The sequence below is a fragment of the Stegodyphus dumicola genome, chromosome 5 (assembly GCF_044657685.1).
Source record: "Stegodyphus dumicola isolate Sdum_Otavi_A_Nest chromosome 5, ASM4465768v1".
Taxonomy (NCBI): domain Eukaryota; kingdom Metazoa; phylum Arthropoda; class Arachnida; order Araneae; family Eresidae; genus Stegodyphus; species Stegodyphus dumicola.
Genome location: NC_140772.1, coordinates 139,526,326 through 139,545,349, shown reverse-complemented (window position 1 = coordinate 139,545,349; position 19,024 = coordinate 139,526,326). Strand labels below are relative to the sequence as shown.

Here is a 19,024-nt window from a genome sequence, read left to right as displayed (position 1 = left end):
AAGATCCCTTACGATACTGCTAAACTTTTTGTAGCCACTCATGCATGATTGTTTCGCACATCCAGCCGTTCTCGTTTGCACAAATAATTACGTCATTAGGAAAATTTCCTTTCGGAATAGTTTTCCGTTTAAAAATGATCATCGGCTTTAGCTTGTCACCGTTTGCGGCACAAGCTAACACACATGTAAATGACGTTCTTTCATGCCCCGTCGTAAGCACAGATACAGTTTTTGCACCAGTTTCATCAACAGTTCTGTTTGCAGGAGAGTCAGAAGCTAACGGCGTTTCATCCATATTTATTATCTGTGACCGAAGAAGTTTTCTTTTGTCAATAATATCTGTCACATATTTTAGAAAAGATGCCTTTTTATCCCGCCAGTCCATTGGTAATTGTTGCCCGACTGTTATTCTAGTACGCACAGAAATATTTTTTCTTTTTATAAATCTGCTACACCAGCAAGGCCTTCCTTTGGAATCATTTATGTTCATTTGCTTTGCTTTAAATTTTGCTTGTAAGCGAATTTTTACAGTCGAAATTGCCATTCCTTTTTTTCGTTGCTCCTTTATCCAGTTTGCAAGGTCGTCCTCTAGATTCGGCCACCTTATAGTACCACTTCTTTTGGCTCGTTTCTGTTGTGGCATATTTTTAAGTTCTTCTTTTTCAGTTCTCCAACGTCGAATACATCTCTCGTCCACTTCAAACTCTCGAGCTGCTGCTCTATTTCCAATTTGTTCAGCACGTGAAATTACATTAAGCTTAAAACCAGCAGTATAGCTTCTGTGCCGTTTAGGTGCCATTTTAAAAAAAAATCCGCTCTTACAAACTATCCAACAAGTACTTGTACTTAAAGTTAAAAACTATCCAACAAGTAATTGTACCCAAACTGATGGGATCTGTATCTGGCAGAATGCCAAGAAAAATCCATTCATGCTGAAGGGGAAATACGTCAGAGTTCGTTATTGCGAGGCAGGTGGAGTCGTGTCCGCCTTTGGAAAAAATTGCAGAAAAGGCAGGGGTGGAGAGAGGATGGTTCCTGGAAGATTCATCGAATGGCAGAGGAGAGAGACTATTCAAAATGATGAGAATGCTGATTTCAAAGGGGGAAGAATGTTATTGTTCTGAGATCCCGTTTAGGGTGAATAAGACATGTAGGTCCGTTCAAAACAAACATGTAAACAAAATAACGTTCGCAAAAAGCAACTGAGTGGTCTTTTGTGTTGGAACAACTGAGTGGTCTATGTACAATGACAACGCCATCCAAACTATGTACAATGACAAAGTTATTCAAACTATGTACAATGACCATTAAAGGAAATATTTTATTTTTAGTGCACCTAAACGCCGCATGGGTAGAAACGCCGCACCCGCTGAAAATTTAAGTTTTAAACATGTAAACGCCGCGGCGTTTCTTCCGGAAATTACGGTACTTTGGCACGAGAAAGCCAACGTGCCTCACAATAGTATAGAAGTGATCTATATTCTGAACCCATGTCATCACACAATTTTGCGAAAAGCCTTCCTCTTAATGGGCTATTTTTGATAAAATTTAGAACTCTTGTAATAACTTCAAATACTGTTAGTAGATCTTCACCCATATCTCTTGAAACAAGTGATTGTCTATGAATCATGCAATTCGTCCAAACTGCACGAGGAGCCACCTTTCGAACTAGTGCCTGTAGACCAGCATTTTTTCCTGCCATAGATGGAGCTCCATCTGTGCATAGTCCAACACAGTTCTCCCACAGAATGCCATTTTCATTAAAAAAATTATCAATGATTTTAAAAACTTCCCTTGCTGTAGTATTGCATTCAATAGGTTTACAGAATAACATGTCTTCTCTAACATCAGTTTCCACAACATATCTTACATATGTTATCAAGTGTGCATCCTTAAGAACATCGGTAGCCTCATCTACTTGCAACGCGAAAGAAGATAGTTTTACTTTTTCTATTAATTGATCGCAAAGATCTTCAGATATATCGGATATTCGTCTTCCCACCGTATTATCTGCAAGTGGAATGATTTTAAGTTGATCAGCATATGATTCATCGAGCATCGTTTCTATCATGTCAATAGCTGCAGGTAGCACCAAAGTTTCTCCTATTGAATGGGGTTTTTTGCATTTAGCAATTCTATAAGAAACTTTATATGACTCAAGCAATGCTTTTTGTGTTACAGACATGGTCTTTGAAAACATTTCTTGTTGTTTATTTAAATTCTCTAATTTTCTTTGGAAAAATTCTCTTGTCTTGCCAACGTGATCTGCATAGACTTTTTCAAGATGTCGTTTTAATTTATTTGGTTTCATGCTGTCTGAGGCCAAAGTATTCATACACAGCAAACACAATGGTCGTTCTTCGCCATTAATAACCTTATATGTAAATCCTAATGATAAGTACATTGGATCATATTTTCTATATTTAGGTTTACTATTTTGCAAAGATGTATTTCCGATATTTTCATCATCTTTTCTTTTGCCCTCTGCTTCTGCTTCATTTAAATTTCTTTTCAAGCCAGTTACGTATTTATCCACCTAAAAGGGATATTATTTTAAATCAATGACTTTATATTAATTTAAAATACAATACAATTATATCAATATTTTCTTTTAAATTAAATATCAGTCTTAATTGGGATAATTTTTAAATGTAGAATTAAAAACATTTTTTGTCAAAATTAATTACTGGAATATAAACAACATAAAAATAACTTGCGCTCTTCTTACATAACCGTGAATTTTTCCAATAACAATATTCATATTACTCAATTAAAACGGTTACTGGTAAATTTACGAGAAAGTAAAAAAAGCGCTAGTAATGAAAAAATAGTATATTAACATCGGCCAGGATGTTATTTTATTGTTTCGGATGTTTATAACCCTGGCACTTCAAGCTTGTGCCGAAAAACTACCTCAACATTAAATTTACATTTCCTGGTTAATAAATTATAACAGTTATGAAATTAATTTACTATTATAACAGTTATGAAATTTACCTCAATGTTAATTTATTTAGAAGTTACCAAAGCGAAGTGTTTCATTCTATATATCAACGTGGTTATCGCAAGCACTACCAACGAACTAATTCTGTTCATAGAAAACAGAAACAATCAGATGCTTCTGTTTACTGAAGTTTGGCGCGAGTAAGCACGAAAATACCCGGGATGTTGCGAGTGCTTGTCTTTTGATTCCACGCCCCACCGGTGCTCGGCTCCAAACGTGAAAGCGAGATATTTCGTTCCAAGAAGAGTATGGATGGTGTAACAGTAAGTTCAAATGAATAAAGGTAAAAATATCTCTTACCTTTTCGAATCCGGGTGGCGAGTATTCCATCGACATGAAGATCGTCAAAACTTTAAACTAAATTTAAGGCACATCCTTCTATAGAGATTACAATAAAATTATTATTATTATATACATATATACAGTCATAATTGATTTACACTTAACATCCATGATAATTAAACGCGCTTTCAGATACAAAGCGGTTCCAATTCTCCTACTGCGTAGCAGTTCGACTGTCTCCTCCTACGCAAATCGAGTTCAAAGTTTTTTAATTAATTCTAAAGTTCGCTAGATGATGCTGGGAGTTCAGAGTCCAGTTGTAACAGATGGGATGTTTTAGCATTTGTACCCGAAAAATTCGCGGCGAGGATTGTGGATTACGTACACTGCTGATTCATTTTTTTGACACCTATTCGACTTTTTTGGTTTGTATTCGAAAATGATATTTTGGAAACAGCTGCATGTCCCCTTGCAACAGTCTCGCGCCCCCAGGTTGGAAACCGCTGTCGTAACTATTCCGTAGAGACGCCACATTCCTTATCAGTAGTCCGTTCTTATCAGCCATTCACACCCTTCGGAGGCCCCCCTTTTCGTGCGTAGGAATTTCTTAAGAGGGGAAAATGGGGATCTCTTGACCATCGATGAGTATAGATTGTGATTTTTGTAACTAAGATCCCCGACTTTTTTTTTCAGGTCTCAAACTTAGAATTATGAGCAAATATAAATACAGTGTGACGGAATTTGTTAAACTTGTACTATAATAAATTACATCGGTTAAATTAATAAATTAATTTTATATTTAACTAATATTTAAGAAAAATAAACTGTATAATTTATTTTTGCTGAAATGCTCTCCCACTGTGTATGGATTTATGATTTTGTCAATTATTGTTTTTCTGAAATATGCATGAATTTTTCGGAAACGGTAATAGTTAGTGTTACTTTAGTTAAAATATTATGTATATCTCTGTGATGATATATGTCTTTTCTAGTTAGGTCTCAAGATAAGGGCATACACATTACCATGTAGGAATTCATTTATTTATTTATTTATTTTAACTTAGCTAAGTTTGCTTCTTAAAGACACTAATTTTTGCAATGAACTCCTTTTAACTACACTCATGGACACAATCGTATTTTAGGATATTTTCTAATTCTTTTCCTTTTCTTTCTATAGGCCCTTTTTTTTCCCCCTCTATTATTTTTGGGCCATTTATCTTAAAATTTATTTTGTCCCATCCATTGTTCCATCCGAAGTTCCTTTTTACTCTCCTCAAATACGAAATTACCCCTCTTTCTATATACCTTTCCTTCGCACCTATGCTTGATTTTTCGCCCATCGGTGCAGAAAGACTTAGTGGGTGCAAAACAAGACATCTGTCTACTTTGTTTGTCTGTCTGTCTATTTAAATGTGTCTTTTTTTTCATTTGACAGCCGTAGGTCACATTGAATACGTGAGTGTTATGAGATCGAAGTGTGAACTAAACATGCTGTTTTAAATCCTCAAACAAATATTCTGTACAGATTGTAATTTACTTCATTAAGATTCAAAAGAAAAAAAAATGAGTTGTCATTTAGAAGTCAAGTCTGTAAGCATATTTATTTAATTTATACTTCATTATTAAAAAAAAAATCTCTTTATAGTTAACAAATTGGAGGTTAAATTTATGGTATATGTAATTTCTAACTTTTACTCAATAGAATATGTGTTTAATTTCTTTATCCTTTGAATATCATTTTTAATTTTCTGTCTTATTAGTGTTTTGGTTCTTTACATATATTTGAGAAGTATTTAAATCTGTTTATAGGTGTTGTTGTTTCGTATGTCTTTATTCAGAAATCAATCTATTGACATCAGGCCTCTCGGAAATAAAAATAAAATTAAAGAAAAAAAATCAAAATTACGCATTAAAAATGTTAAAAACACTTAAGAATTGCAGCATTAAAATCTTTATAAAAACCAAAAAATTAAGACAAAAATTTCACAATTAAAATCTTAAAAATTCCTCTGTGATTAGAGGCAAAACAACCATGTGCTCAGGCTATAAAATCTCTGGCCATCCAATACAGCTGGAGAACATTACCACTATGTTGTAACTTGTTGTAGGGTCAAAGTCCAGACAGAAAGTGCTGCTTATTCATAGTATCTGTTTTATAGATAATCTATTGGCTATCAGTCAGTTTGTCTATTCTGCTGAGATGTTCGGCTAAGCACTCATGCCCAGTATGCAATCTGAAATTAGTCACAGCCTCTCTATGTATGCCTGTGACTGAACTCATTCCAATCATTCCTGACATTCTCCCAGAGTTTACCCTTTGATTTAATTGATAATTCTATGTAATAAGCTGACATAAAATTATCTTGAATACTTCTAATTGAATGCAAAGGCATGGAACCCTGTTCAATAAATAACTTTGTATCCTCTTTGCCTAGAGATCTGCTTTTTCATTACCATCAATATCTACTTAGGATGGTATCCACAGAAATTCTATTGTTTTTCCATTCATATTTAGTTCCCTGATATCTTGTTTTATTTTTTACACAAGAGGAGGCTCAGAGTGATGTTGAAGAGCTATTGTCTTTATGACCGATTTAGAGTCAACAAGAATGGTGCTTTTTGTAAAAAAGTCAATTCTAGATTTCAAATTAGATACAGCAAAAAAGACTGCATGAACTTCTCCATCAAAGTTTGAAAAAGGTTGACTTACTGGGGCTGTACTGTGAAAACTGTTTATAGTATACACCTTCACCAGCAACATTATTCTTTCTATAGCCATCTGTAAATACATGTATCCATTTTGTTTCAGGATAGCTATTCGGGTGAAGTGCAGAATCGCCCACTTATTTGGCACGTTACATTTAGCGCTTTTTACAAGAGTAAGAAGAAATGGATTTTTGTCAATTTCCTTTGACTTTTTAAGTGAAAATACATGTACATGGACAAAGGGATTGTGTAATGTGAAATTTTTGCAATTCTTTTATGTTTTTTTTTAAGTGAAAATAGGTTGACTTGTACATGGATATGGAGTTTGTGCAATTCTTAGCGCACCAAGCAGTGGGTGATTCTGCACTTTCCCTTGTTATTGTTCAATAGTGACATTTTTTATAGGAGCTTGAGCAATGAAGTTACAATGCATAATCCACTCTGTTTTGTTAATTAGTTTACAAACAGTACCAGTTGGTGAATGTAGTAAATCAACATTTCCAATCGTCAGCAGGCATTAAATTAAAATTGTAACTTTCTAACATTTTTCAACTAACTATGCTGCAGACTGTACAAGTAAATAAATGTGAGTGCTGAGTTTGATGATTGATCCTTTAAGAATGATGAGTCTCGCCTGTGTGCATTTTCTGTGTCAAACTGAACCCTGACTGGTGATGCCTGCCTCATATTTAAATGTTTAAAAACCTTATACATTTCTTTATTATTTAAGGAGGATATTTTTCAGTTTTTATTTATTATCATCATTACTTTCTTCTCTATTACAAATGAAATAAATCCATTTGCATATAAATATATTCAATAAAAATTGAAATATTTTAGTTTTATTATGTGAACACTCTGCACACAGAGTTGCACTAAATTAAATTGTCATCACATGTCTACTTCTTTGAAAGTAAATCTAAGGTAAGGGTGCAATCCAAAAAGTAAAGTTGCTTGTTTGTGGCATTTTTTATTGTATGTGTTCTCCAAGATAAATGTTAAAATTTTGCTATCATCCACACAAGTACTTCGTTTTAAGAAAATTAAAACTTTCTATTTTCACTGTGATCATTACTTTTTACATCATACAAATTTATTATGTAATACATGGAAATTTAAAAAGCTCTCACTTCAGCTTCAAAAATTTTTGCATTATCATTGGTTTTCCAACTTAATAATACTAAAAACTCGTGCTTTTATTAGCAGCTTCCTGCATTAATATAAAAGTATAAACATTAAAATTGCAGAGCATATGTAAATATCATATCTGTTTTGGGTTGGCAGAGACATTCTTTCCAGAACTTCTAAATTAACAATTAGTTGTGAAAATGTAATTCTTTGCACTCTGAGACCCTTTCTGATATATGGGCTGTTAGTCATTTTTGTCTTGTCATTTTCATTGGTAATATAGTATTTTTTTTTTTTTTTTTTAAGTCCTTCATTTTAGCAAAATAATTTCTTTTATGTGTCATAAGCATATAATTTCGGCAAAATAATTTCTTTTATCATTTCTGCTGATCATTGGCCAAAGGATTTAAATCACTGAATGGATATAGCTGTCCTGGTTTTATTTTGTATGGATCAAGGTGGTTTGCATTATGTCATAGCAATGCCATTTGAAATTATTTTTTATAATGTTTGTAGTTAAATTAGAAATTGTTAAAATACTAATGTAGCTATTTTTAGCTTACAGTTGTATTTTGATAATTAAAAATTATAAATAACATCCTGCATACCATTCTTAAATGCATATAAAAAATTAATTCATCTTATTCTTGCTAAACCATTATGTAATAAGTCAAAATGATACTGTAATTATGAACTGGTACAGATTAATTAATGGTATTGATTAATTATGACTGGAACTTTGTTAGGTACCAGAATCGTTAGGTACTATTTGTTCACAAGTTGTTAAGAAGTGTTTTCTTGCTGCAGTCATGCTATCATGCTTCGTTGTCTTCCTTTGACCACATACTTTGTCTTATTTTGCCAACTTTGGTTCTTGTAGTTGTTTTTACAGGTTTAAATAACATGCCATGTCAAAGTCTTTTAATATCTTATACAACTTTGAAGTTATTTTATAGGCAGATTCAACTAGAAAGATGTATGAAAAATATGAGTCAAATTGTTGCCAAGGTTACACTGGCAGAAAAAATTGAAGGAATTTGTTGAAAATTTAAGCTTAAATGATTTTTCTTGCACAATATCTTTATTTTACCAAGCCTGAGATAGCTTCATAATGCAGAATTGCTCGTCTCTGCAAAAAATTTATAAGAACATAGAAAATTTAATTAGCTACTCTTATATATACCCTCAGGTCGCCAAATGCGACGACAAATTTCTCGCCAAAAATGTTTGGCGAGAAACTCCATGCTGCCATATATCTATCTAAATTTTTTGTCCACATTTCGAACTTTAAGTCTAAAATGTCTCCAAAAATGCGGTTTTCGCACATGCAAAAACCACGTTTTGAACACACAATTTAAGCTAAAAATCTGAAACAAAAACAAAAAATTTAGATTGCAAAAATGTAAAGTTTATAACCAAAAATATTTGACAAGAATCCATGTACACAGCAATATGTTTTAAATTTTAAAAGCATCTACGAATTGCACAATCTAGGCAACAAACAAATCTACAAACTACACAGACCTCGCTTTAGTAAATTAACATAACAATAAATTTCAAAGAGTACCATGCACACAGCATCCTGTTTAAAGATAAAAAAATATACGAATTGCACAATCTAGGCAACGAACGGATCTACGAACTAAGCACATCTCGCTTTAATAAATTAACATAACAACAATAAATTTCAAAGAATACCATGTACACAGTGTTCTGTTTCAACTTTAAAAAACATCTACAAATTGCACTACACACTAATCAACAAAATAAACTAAAATGACTAAAATAAATTTCAAACAATTCAAAAAAACAATAATAACGACAGAAATTCATGCTAAAAAAACAACGAACATAACATTCTACGAAATAAGACCAGGAATAAAATAAAATGCACTTACCATGAATGAATGCTTTTTTGAACAGCAGAAATACTAATTTCATACCGCCTTTAACATGCCACCACGTAATCACTATCATATTTATATGACAGCCAGACGCACTATCCAGAAAATTCATACTATGGTTCACAAATAAATGTTCAAAACCTTCTTTTCCTAAATCTTTGTAAAATTTCCAGCCATCCGAAAAAATACAGTCAAAAGTCTTTAATCCAGACTCGTCGGGACTTCGGCAATTTCGGATTATCGATTTTTCCAGATTATAGATCATCAGTTTAAATCTGGTAAGATGGCATGCAGAAGTTATAAAATTAAAAATATGAAACCGTAATTTATGAAATAAAGAACAATTATGATCTAAAGGATATCAAAATTTACAAAAAAAAAAAAAAAAAAAAAAAAAAAAAACATTTCTTTCAATGCAAGTTGTTTAAGTTGCTTTGTTTTATGTGATAATACTTTCTCTTTAATTCTATAAACAGACATAATTTCTTCTTCAGTTACAAAGTTCCGCTGGTCAAGTCCTATAATTGCTGTGTAGAGAATATCGACTAATTTGTCAATCGAAATTTTTTCGTTTTCAATAACCTCTGTGTCACTTTCTTCACTATCGGAAGCGAATTATAATGAGGAGGAATTTGATTTAAATCATATCAAAGACGGAGTACATCGAGATAAAATACTACATTTAGTAAGGAATTATAAGACAAATAAAATAAAAACATCTGCCCTGAAGATAAGGATAGTGCTGACGGATCAACTTCCAATTCATTGCGCGCCGTGTTGTTTCCCTTCCCCCGCAGAGCAGCGTGAAATTGATAAACATATTTCGGAATGATTAGATAATCAAAGGATATGCCTTTATCCATTTTTTGCAGCAATTCCACTTTTGGTTTAATGGACTTCGAAACATACTTTCGCTTTGTAGATCCTTTACATATTAGTAAATATATATCGGAAATTCTATTTGACATAATCGAAAGTTCAAGCTTACTTTTATAAAATTCCTGTAACAGTCTGCAAAAAATAATAAGCCGGATCCATTTCGAAGATTAAGGAACAACGCAATCTGCAACATTACCTGAATTAGATAATTTCAGCCTAGCTTATACCATCCGTTATACATTAAACGCGCTTGCGTAAACGTATTATGCGCATGCGCACACGCATATTCGCAGCCGTAAAGGTCTTACGCGCATGCGTCGCAGAAAGTTTGTAGATTTGAGGTCCGGATTATAGATCATTCCGGATTATGGGTGTCCGAATTAACGACTTTTGACTGTAGTTGTATAAGGCTCAGTCCACTCTTTAATACACTGCATCAGCATTTCCTTACTTCTATCATGTACAGCCTATAAAAATAATCTCCCAGACCCTCTTGCAACCACGTCTCTCATTGCAACATAGGCCATTTCAAAATAAGCATGACACAAACCAACGAGCAATTAAACCACTTCAGCAAAAGAGTTTTCAATGTCAAAAGGGTTGCCATACAACATACAATTGCACCAAAAACCAGCGCAGAACACATATCACCATATTTGGTGATCTTAGGGTGCATATAAGAGTAGAGCCAAAATTTAATATAAAGTGAGATAAGGAAAATATTGACATTAGTTTTTAAGAAGTATACAGAAAAATGTACTTTCTGATTATCTGTACTCTTCATTTCACTATTTAGTAGTATAAGCTATTTCTCCCGCTTTCCTAGCATGCCTTCATGGTGTGTTGGTCTGCACACTTGGCCGGTATTTCAGAGGTCCATGGTTCGATTGCCGGTGAAGGTGTTGCTAATTCTTCCTTTTGACTGCTTCCAAAAATACCTAATGTCGCTACAGTGGTGCCCGAACTAAAAGGATGTTGGATGAGGATTCTCCACACCCAGGATTTGGCTATTGAGTCCCCTAAAAACCCCAGTCGTCCTTTAGAAAGGGGAAGTATATGAGGTATTTCTCCCGCTTTCCTAGCATGCCTTCGTGGTGTGGTGGTCTGCATGCTGGACCGGTATTCCAGAGGTCTGTGGTTCGATTCCCGGCAAAGCCATTGCTAATTTTTCATCTTGCCTGCTTCCAAAAATACCTAATGTCTCTACAGTAGGATTGCCATGTTTTTGGCACACATTGAAATATACTTGTGACACTAGCCACTTCATTCATGTGCACACCTTTATATGTGGTTGAGTGCTTGTGGATTTACATATTTTATATTTAGCCTTCTTTGCCGATCAGCATCTACTGGCAACCATGTAGACTTTTTTTATTTCTCATAAAATTTGTTTTCATTACTTTTTATTATTATTTACAAACAGAACAGTATGTAAAGATAGCCTAAAAAGGTTTTTCCAAGCTGTGCATCTCAGTGCAAAGTCTGAGATCCAGAATTGCTGGGACTTCACTGATTCTGGATTTTAGATTATTAATTTAAATCTAGTAAGATGGCATGTAGAAAAAAATAAATTAAAAATATTAAATGGGAAATAATAAAGCATAAGGAAAGCAAATGTAACCCTCCCGAAAAAAAAAAAAGCATGGTTTTAATGTTTATCTTGTTTTATTATAATTTATAATGGATATTAAATTAAGCAATTTCCTTTCCTTTTCTCCTCTTTTTTATTTTATTTTATTTCATTTATTTATTTTTTGTGTTGTTTATGTGCATTAGTACTTTTCTCTTTTAATTTTATATGGAGACAATTTCTTGTTCAGTTGCCTAGCTCAATAGTTCACTTTTGTAACTGCCATGTTGAGGATTCTCACTAAATAGACTACTAAAATGTTTTTATTCTCAATATCGTGTCACTTTCCTCACTATTGATGGTGATATTTTCTGAATTTAAAATTGTAAGATTTTGCCATCTGTTAATTGACTGGTGATTGGGATATTATCACTCCAATCAGTTGCATCATCTTCATTTAACTTTTCTTCACATATTTCATTTATTAGAAAATTTCATGGTTGTTTTCACCGTCTCACTTCATACATTTTTTTTGTTTTGTTTTGGTATGTTTTTTCATTGATATTGTTTTAACATTAATGGATCAGTGATTGAGGCATTGTCATTGCAATGTAAGATTTCAGTAATATCGTCTTCATTTAAAACTTACTACAAAAATTAGTTATTGTTTTAATCATTTCTTTTCTTGCCATTTTATTGAATGTTTGAACATGAAAGACAATGAAATTTTTGTTTCATGAAGCTATTATTATTGAATTGTGCATGTAATCAAGCTTAAGATTCTACACAACATGCATAGTATCATACTGTTAGGGCTTCCATGTTATCTCGCAAAAGCATGGTGGGAATCCATTAATAAAAGAGATAACTATTTTAGCCATTATGGCTGCTTTTGTTTTGTAAAACTGGAAGGAATTAAAATTTAATGTAATTAAAAATTTAACAGGTTATTAAATTAATTGAGTCAATTTTTTATGTACTCTTAATAATTTGTATTCATTTTCATTCATTCAACAATGGATGGTTGTCTGAGTGAAAATTATTGTATATAATTTCTGATTGTATTTACAGAATGAGTGAAAATTAACTCTGTAACAAAAACTGTGAATGATAATAAGGAATAGTGGGAGGTATGTGTAATAAAAAATTTGTGTATTGAAGTCAAATAACTGTCAGGGTACGGAAATTCAAAGATTTTCCATCTCACTGTTACTTTAAATTAATATTGTTTAATGACAGTTTATTAATTTGATTTAGTAATTGTGAATATTTTTAACTTTTAAACTATTAATTACTTTCTGTATATTTGCCATTTTTAATGTATTTTCAGAAATTTGGCCATCAAAAGAAAATTAGTGACACTACAGAGTTTAAAGAACTAACAAAGAAAGATGCTGAAATACAACTAGCGCATGAACTTCAAAAGCTGCTTATGACAGTTTCAACAGATAGAGAGGTAAATTTTTATGCTTTCAGAAATATAATTTAGAATGTGTAATGTAGAAATCTGTTTTTAGAAGCTAAATGTCATAATCATTTGATATATATATACTTACTCATTTTTGTTATTGATCTAGGCTCTAGAAATTTTCTACTGTTTTTGCTTAATGTAATAAAAAATTCTCAAAACTAACATTTCATATGTTAATATCGATGACTTTTAAGGAAAAAGAAAAAGAAACAAGGTGTTTTGACCTTCAAGCTGATAACAGATTTGTGCTTTAATATGAGATTCATTAGTTTTTTTTTTTTTTTTTTAATATTCCTGTATTTGCAATGCAAACTGTGTGCATTGATTTATGCTGTCTTAAGCAGTAGGCATGGTTTCTGTTATGGTATGAATATTGATAACTATGCATAGAGGTGTATATGTAAAGGAAATACATACGCCCTTTTGGCAGAAATTAAACTGCAGCAGAGCCCATCCGCCGCAGTTCGCATCCGTCCTCCTGTACTTTTCAGCTTTTGAGAGAAATTGTAATTCTAGTAGGACTGCCCTGGAGCTCTAAATAAAGGGGCTTTTGTATGTAAGTGAAAAAAGAACTTCCGTAGACAAATTTTATTTTAATAATTAATATGTCTTAAAAGTAGATTCTAAATTCTGAATGCATGTCTGTCTTGACACAAGGTTTTTTTTGGTACACAAGGTTTTTTTTAATAAAATGAAGACTTCATCCACATGTTAAAGGCTTATTATCCAGAAAATGGAATGAATTTATGGGATTGGGTAAATTTTTCATCCCTGAAAGTACTAAAAGGGATCAGCCTGGTGTGCATGTGCAATGTTAGTAACTTCCCACTATAGAGCATATGTAGACTTTTTTGAATGATGTAACCCAATATGGAGCCTGGAGTTGTCACTTTTAGCTTTATGTTTGTTTTCACATTGTTATCAGATCAGTTTCAGGGGAAATTTTTTCCCTTGTCCCATTCTGTTTGATAGCTGGAATTATATCAGCAAGACATTGTGATGAGAAAAAATTGGATTCTTCTGGTCTTTGGTTTTGAAGCTATACTTCTCCATTAAATTTCCTTTGATGCTCTCATTTTGTTTCTAGCATTCTCTCTATTCTCATTATTATCACTTAAACTGTTTTATCTATTTTCTTTGGTGTGTTTTAAAAAGAATAGTTTTAATTTTAATCATCCCTTGAAATAGTACATTATCCCATATATTCAAGGTTTAAATGCTTGATGAATGCCTGAGATATTTATTTTTTGAGTGCAATTGTAATTCCAGTCAGAACCCCAAATGAGACAAAGTTTGATATTTTACTTTATTATTTAACTATTTATCACTAATTTCACAATGTATTAAATTTTTATTAATGTTTTAAAATTTTATTGAATTTTAATTTCAATCAAATTATTTTTTTGTTTTAATTATTAGTTATTTTATTTTTTCCTTCTGTTGATGGCCTTCTCTAAGAATCCAGCAGTTCTGACTTTAGAAATTGAGTCCTGAATTTTATTGATATTTATATTTTAAATGTGGGTTTTGTTATTACAATACTGTGAAATACAATGGCAGTGAACTCTAACTCTAATACAGTGTACATATACTCTAATAACTCTAATACAGTGAAAGTTAAAATTATACTAAATTCAAAACTATTATTCATTTTATAATAGAGTCATTGCCAATCTAATGTTTAATTTTGTTCAATTTTAAAATTGGCATGGTTATGTCACTAATTCTTGTATTTAAATCTCTTTCTTAAGGATCGCTTAAATGTGTTATGATTAAGGTGACCAGACGTCCCAATTTAGGCGGAACAGTCCAGATTTCAGACTTCATGTCCCGAGGTCCCTCGCTTGTCCTGACAGGACGCCTTTTTTTCCCCCGCTTTTCTGCAAAAGAGACTCTTAACAAAAAGACCTGCAAAAGGGACTCTTAACGTCAATTTACTCGAATTTGGCACCATGGCGCATTGGTGACGCCTCCCTGATGCTTGCTTCCGATAGAGTTTTGATGTTATCGCTCAGAATATGTGGGCAGCGACCACGTTGGTGGCTAAGGCAAAGAACAGCATGCTCGAAATATTTGTCGCTGAAGCTCCAAGCTGGCGTTGAAGTTCGAAGGTCACGTTTATCAAGAGTCCATAAAACGAATATAGATTTACATTTCTTTAAACTTTGAAGGAAAAGAAAATATTTTTTCACGCAAATAAATTAATTAATAGATTAGTTATTTTGATCAAAAAAAAAAAAAAAAAAAAAAAAAAAAAGTGCAGAAGTCCGAGTTTAAATTATCAGGAAAAGTCAAAGAAATGTTTTGTCAAAGAACATTTCTCCTTAACACCATGTTCCTCAATTTCTTGTAAACATTGCGGAGGGGAAAATTCTCGTTGCTAGGTTCCATCACCAAATCTCTTGGCAAATTTTCCCTCCGCTTTCCAGCTACATAATAGCAAGCTGGTTTACATTACGTTCTGTAGAACCTTTTCTTCTTTACATACATGTTCTTTGGCTAAGGTGGTTTGTGCACCTGATTGTCGTGTTTCGGTGGTTATTTATTTTTTCCTCATGCGAGTGACATTATCCGAGTCTCCATTGAGCATCAGTCATGCCAAAATGAATGTCGAAAACTACGTAATAGCAAACTGGTTTAAATTACATTCTATAGAACCTTTCCTTCTTTATATACATGTTCTTTGGCTAACGTGGTTTGTGCGCGCGGTTGTCATGTTTTGGTGGTTATTTATTTTTTCCTCATGTGACTGACATTATTCAAGTCTCCATTGAGCATCAGTCATGCTAAATTGAAAGTTGAAATTCAACGAGGAATTACAAGGCGAGTTTCCATTCATAAAGAAGGTTAGAAGCAACACCGATAGTGACGTGAGGTGCGACAAATGTGGATCACATTTCTCCGTCGCTCACAGCATTCGTGGAGATATAATGAAGCATTTGAATACGGATTGTCGCAAAAACACCCTGAAATTGTCGGCATCGCCAGGTACAATTATGAACTGTTTTTTAAGATCTGAGTTAGGTGAAAAGGAAGCTCAGTTGGCTGCTACAGAAGGTACCTTTGCGTACTACACGATTTATCACAGTCACAGCTTTAGGTCGATAGACTGTACTTTCAAACCAATGCAAAAATGTTTTAATCCAAAATTCACTTGTGCACAAACAAAATGTGAAGCCATTGTCCTGAATGTACTTTGTCCATATGCAATGAACCAAGTTAAGGCAGAATTAAATGTCGCGAATTTTGTGGCATTGTCTACAGACGTGTCAAACCAAAAGGATGTCAAACTATTTCCTGTGATAGTGAGGTATTTTGTGCCACTGTCAGGTGTGAAAGTTAAAATCCTGAACATGCAATCTCTTTCTGGAGAAACAGCACAGACGATTTGCAATTTTCTTGTAAATGCATTACAACGGCAGAGTCTGACAAAAAATGTTGTTGGCTTCTGCGTAGACAACGATAACACGAATTTTGGAGGATTAAAAAGAAGAGGTAGAAACAACACTTTTGCAATATTACAAGATGCCCTCGAGAGGAAACTGCTAGGTATTGGTTGTGCTGTTCATATCGCCCCCAACGAAATCCAAACAGCAGGAGATTGCTTGCAAATTGATACGAAAGCTGTTATTATGAAAATTAATTTATTATTTCTATATCTACACTGTTCGTGTTGAGTCATTCAAAGAATTTTGCGACTTTGCCTGTATATAGTACCAGCGCATTTTAGGATATGGGAAAACTAGATCGGTTATCACTGATGCCTGCAGTAGAGAGAGTTTTAAAATTGTTTTCTCCACTAAAATCTTATTTCTTGTTGGAAGGGAAATGCCCCACCCTAATCCACAACTTTTTTGAGGATACCTGGGCTGAATTGTGGCTCTATTTCATACATAATATTGCTGCGGTGTTTCAAGCGGCAATTCTGCACATAGAAGCACAGACTGTAACAGCATTGGAGGTATCTTCTGAACTGGATAATTTAATGCATAAATGTACTGAGAGAAGCGCAAAAAGCTTTTTGCCAAAAAAGTACGTATGCTGATTACCCAATTAGAAGAAGAAGGATTGGCGAGAAAAAATGACATTATAAGAATCATTGTAAATTTTTATGACAACTGTGCTGAATATCTGAAAGAGAGGGTTGAGCAATTCGAAGATCTAAATGCATTTAGTTGGGTTGCGTTAAAGGAGCCACTGTCATTGGAAAAAGAGAGCGTACAACTTTTTGGGTGGAAGATTCTGAAGGTTGGACATCAATGATAACGAGTTATTTGACGAAGTAAGCTACATTAGGCGATTCACTTCACCAAAAAAGATTGCAGATTGGAATTGTCAGAAAACTAGTCTCGACTGTCTATGGGCTGAGATTTTTCGTCATTTCAAGGATAAAGATGTGCCATGTGCACAAATCCAGAAAATTATGTAGTTTTTGTTGTGTCTTCCAGGGACAAACGCTGCCAGTGAAAGAGTTTTCTCATCTATGGATATCATATGGACAACTGAAAAAACACAGTTAATACTGAAAACACTACAAGCAATGATATTGGTGAAGTGCAATTTTAAGTTTGGTAGTTCCTGTGATGAAGTCTATGAAAGACTTGTACAAGAGCCAAAACTTCTTAGATGCATTCATTCGTCAATGAAATATGTCTACAGAGCACCTACACAGGATGATCCTTCTAGGTCTGCGGCTGATCAGGAAGGACCATCGTCTGCGTCAAATTAATACACTTGCGGCGTCATGTGCTGGATGGACACATTCAAGCAGTAATGTAGGTAGGAAGTTACAAACTTTTATTTTCCAACTGCTTTTTTTATTCTTTGTTCGCTTTTACTGAAAGCGCATCTGAGTTGTCTCAGTCTGGATCCCAAAGTCTGTGATTGTTGACTTAATAATTAATTCAGTCTGAGATATGGATAAATTATATTTTTTCTTTCAATAATAGAGTCTGTTTAACACACACGCTAATTCACAAATGATGGGTAATTCTTTACAGGACAATGCGACTTCACTAAAAATTTTTCTGCCCTTTTCCCCCCTCTCCCACTCAAATTTGGATTCCTGTGTCCCGCTTTGCCCTACGGAAAATCTGGTCACCTTAGTTATGATGAGTGTTATTAACTCAAAGGCCTTTTTAAAGAAAAGTCCATAAGCAGGGCAAAATTTTTTTATAATTCCTAAAATAATTTTATGGAACATTTTTGTGATATTTACTGTAATTATGGTAACTAATTATTATTTAGTTTTTAGACTTAATGTTAGCATATAATGTAAAAGTACAAAAAGAATACTGTGATATTTTACTGTTTACTACTTTTTTTGTTTTATATCATTTGAGACACGTTTTCACATAATTTAGTTTTGTATCATAGTATTATATAGAATTTATATATGTACTGTTATATGATGAAAGAAATTTAAATAACCAATATCTTGCAGAAATATGAAATCGAATTTGAGGGATACCAAAAATTGTTTAAGCAGTTTTTACAAGGTGTTGGACCATCTATGCAATGGGATAAAATTGAACCTATACCAGCAGAAGCTGTAAGTACTTTGAATCATTTCAACTAATTTTAAAGCAATATCACAAATTTATAAAGTATTTACATGGAAAGAAATAAGAAAATTGTTTTTTTGAAATGCTTCCTATTTGAAAGAGTCTGCAGGAAAAATAATTTACACACATGGCATGTGTGTTTTACTATGTTATTTTTCTAAATACTAATTGATACAGTCTACTAATTAATTAATGGCAGTAATATACAGTGGATGGACAAAAATATGGAAACACCTTGTGAAATGCATGTTTGAAAAGAAAGATTGATTTTAATGAAATATGTAGGTGGCGCTGGCGTTTTTGACTACTGACACCACCTATACAATTTCGTAAATGTGCTAAACAGTTCAGTTGTTGTCGGAGTACTGTTATGTTAGGTTGTCATTGCATTATGTCAGAGTTAACAGACTTCGAATGTGGGCAAATTGTTGGAGCATGTATGATAGGTGCTTCCGTAAGCAAGGTAGCCGAGGTGTTTAGTGTTTCAAGAGGTACTGTATCGAAGATTTATTCCGC

At 33.2% G+C, this 19,024-nt stretch overlaps 2 protein-coding genes across 2 annotated transcripts in view; one reads left to right on the top strand and one right to left on the bottom strand.

Annotated features, from left to right (window-relative positions):
- Positions 1–1,420: 1,420 nt before the first annotated feature.
- LOC118183878 (zinc finger BED domain-containing protein 5-like) lies at positions 1,421–3,340 on the bottom strand. Its single transcript, XM_085817838.1, has 3 exons — positions 3,305–3,340; positions 2,257–2,536; positions 1,421–2,103 (listed from the first exon to the last, which is right to left on the bottom strand). Exons 1-3 carry the CDS (start codon positions 3,338–3,340, stop codon positions 1,421–1,423), a joined length of 999 nt encoding a protein of 332 aa, XP_085673964.1.
- Positions 3,341–4,697: 1,357 nt separating this feature from the next.
- LOC118183877 (UTP--glucose-1-phosphate uridylyltransferase-like) overlaps positions 4,698–19,024 on the top strand; it is a 106,333-nt gene continuing 92,006 nt past the window's right edge. Inside the window, exons 1-3 of the mRNA XM_035353486.2 lie at positions 4,698–4,876; positions 12,804–12,929; positions 18,388–18,495. Coding sequence (XP_035209377.1) covers positions 4,850–4,876; positions 12,804–12,929; positions 18,388–18,495 — 261 coding nt within the window. The 5' untranslated portion in view covers positions 4,698–4,849. The remainder of the gene's footprint in view (positions 4,877–12,803; positions 12,930–18,387; positions 18,496–19,024) is intronic.

Coding starts and splice junctions, on each gene's coding strand:
- LOC118183878 (XM_085817838.1), bottom strand. CDS start 3,340: ATGTCGATGGAATACTCGCCACCCGGATTCGAAAAG. Junction 2,537..3,304: donor CGCCACCCGGATTCGAAAAG/GTAAGAGATATT, acceptor TATCCCTTTTAG/GTGGATAAATACGTAACTGG. Junction 2,104..2,256: donor AGTCTATGCAGATCACGTTG/GCAAGACAAGAG, acceptor CCCATTCAATAG/GAGAAACTTTGGTGCTACCT.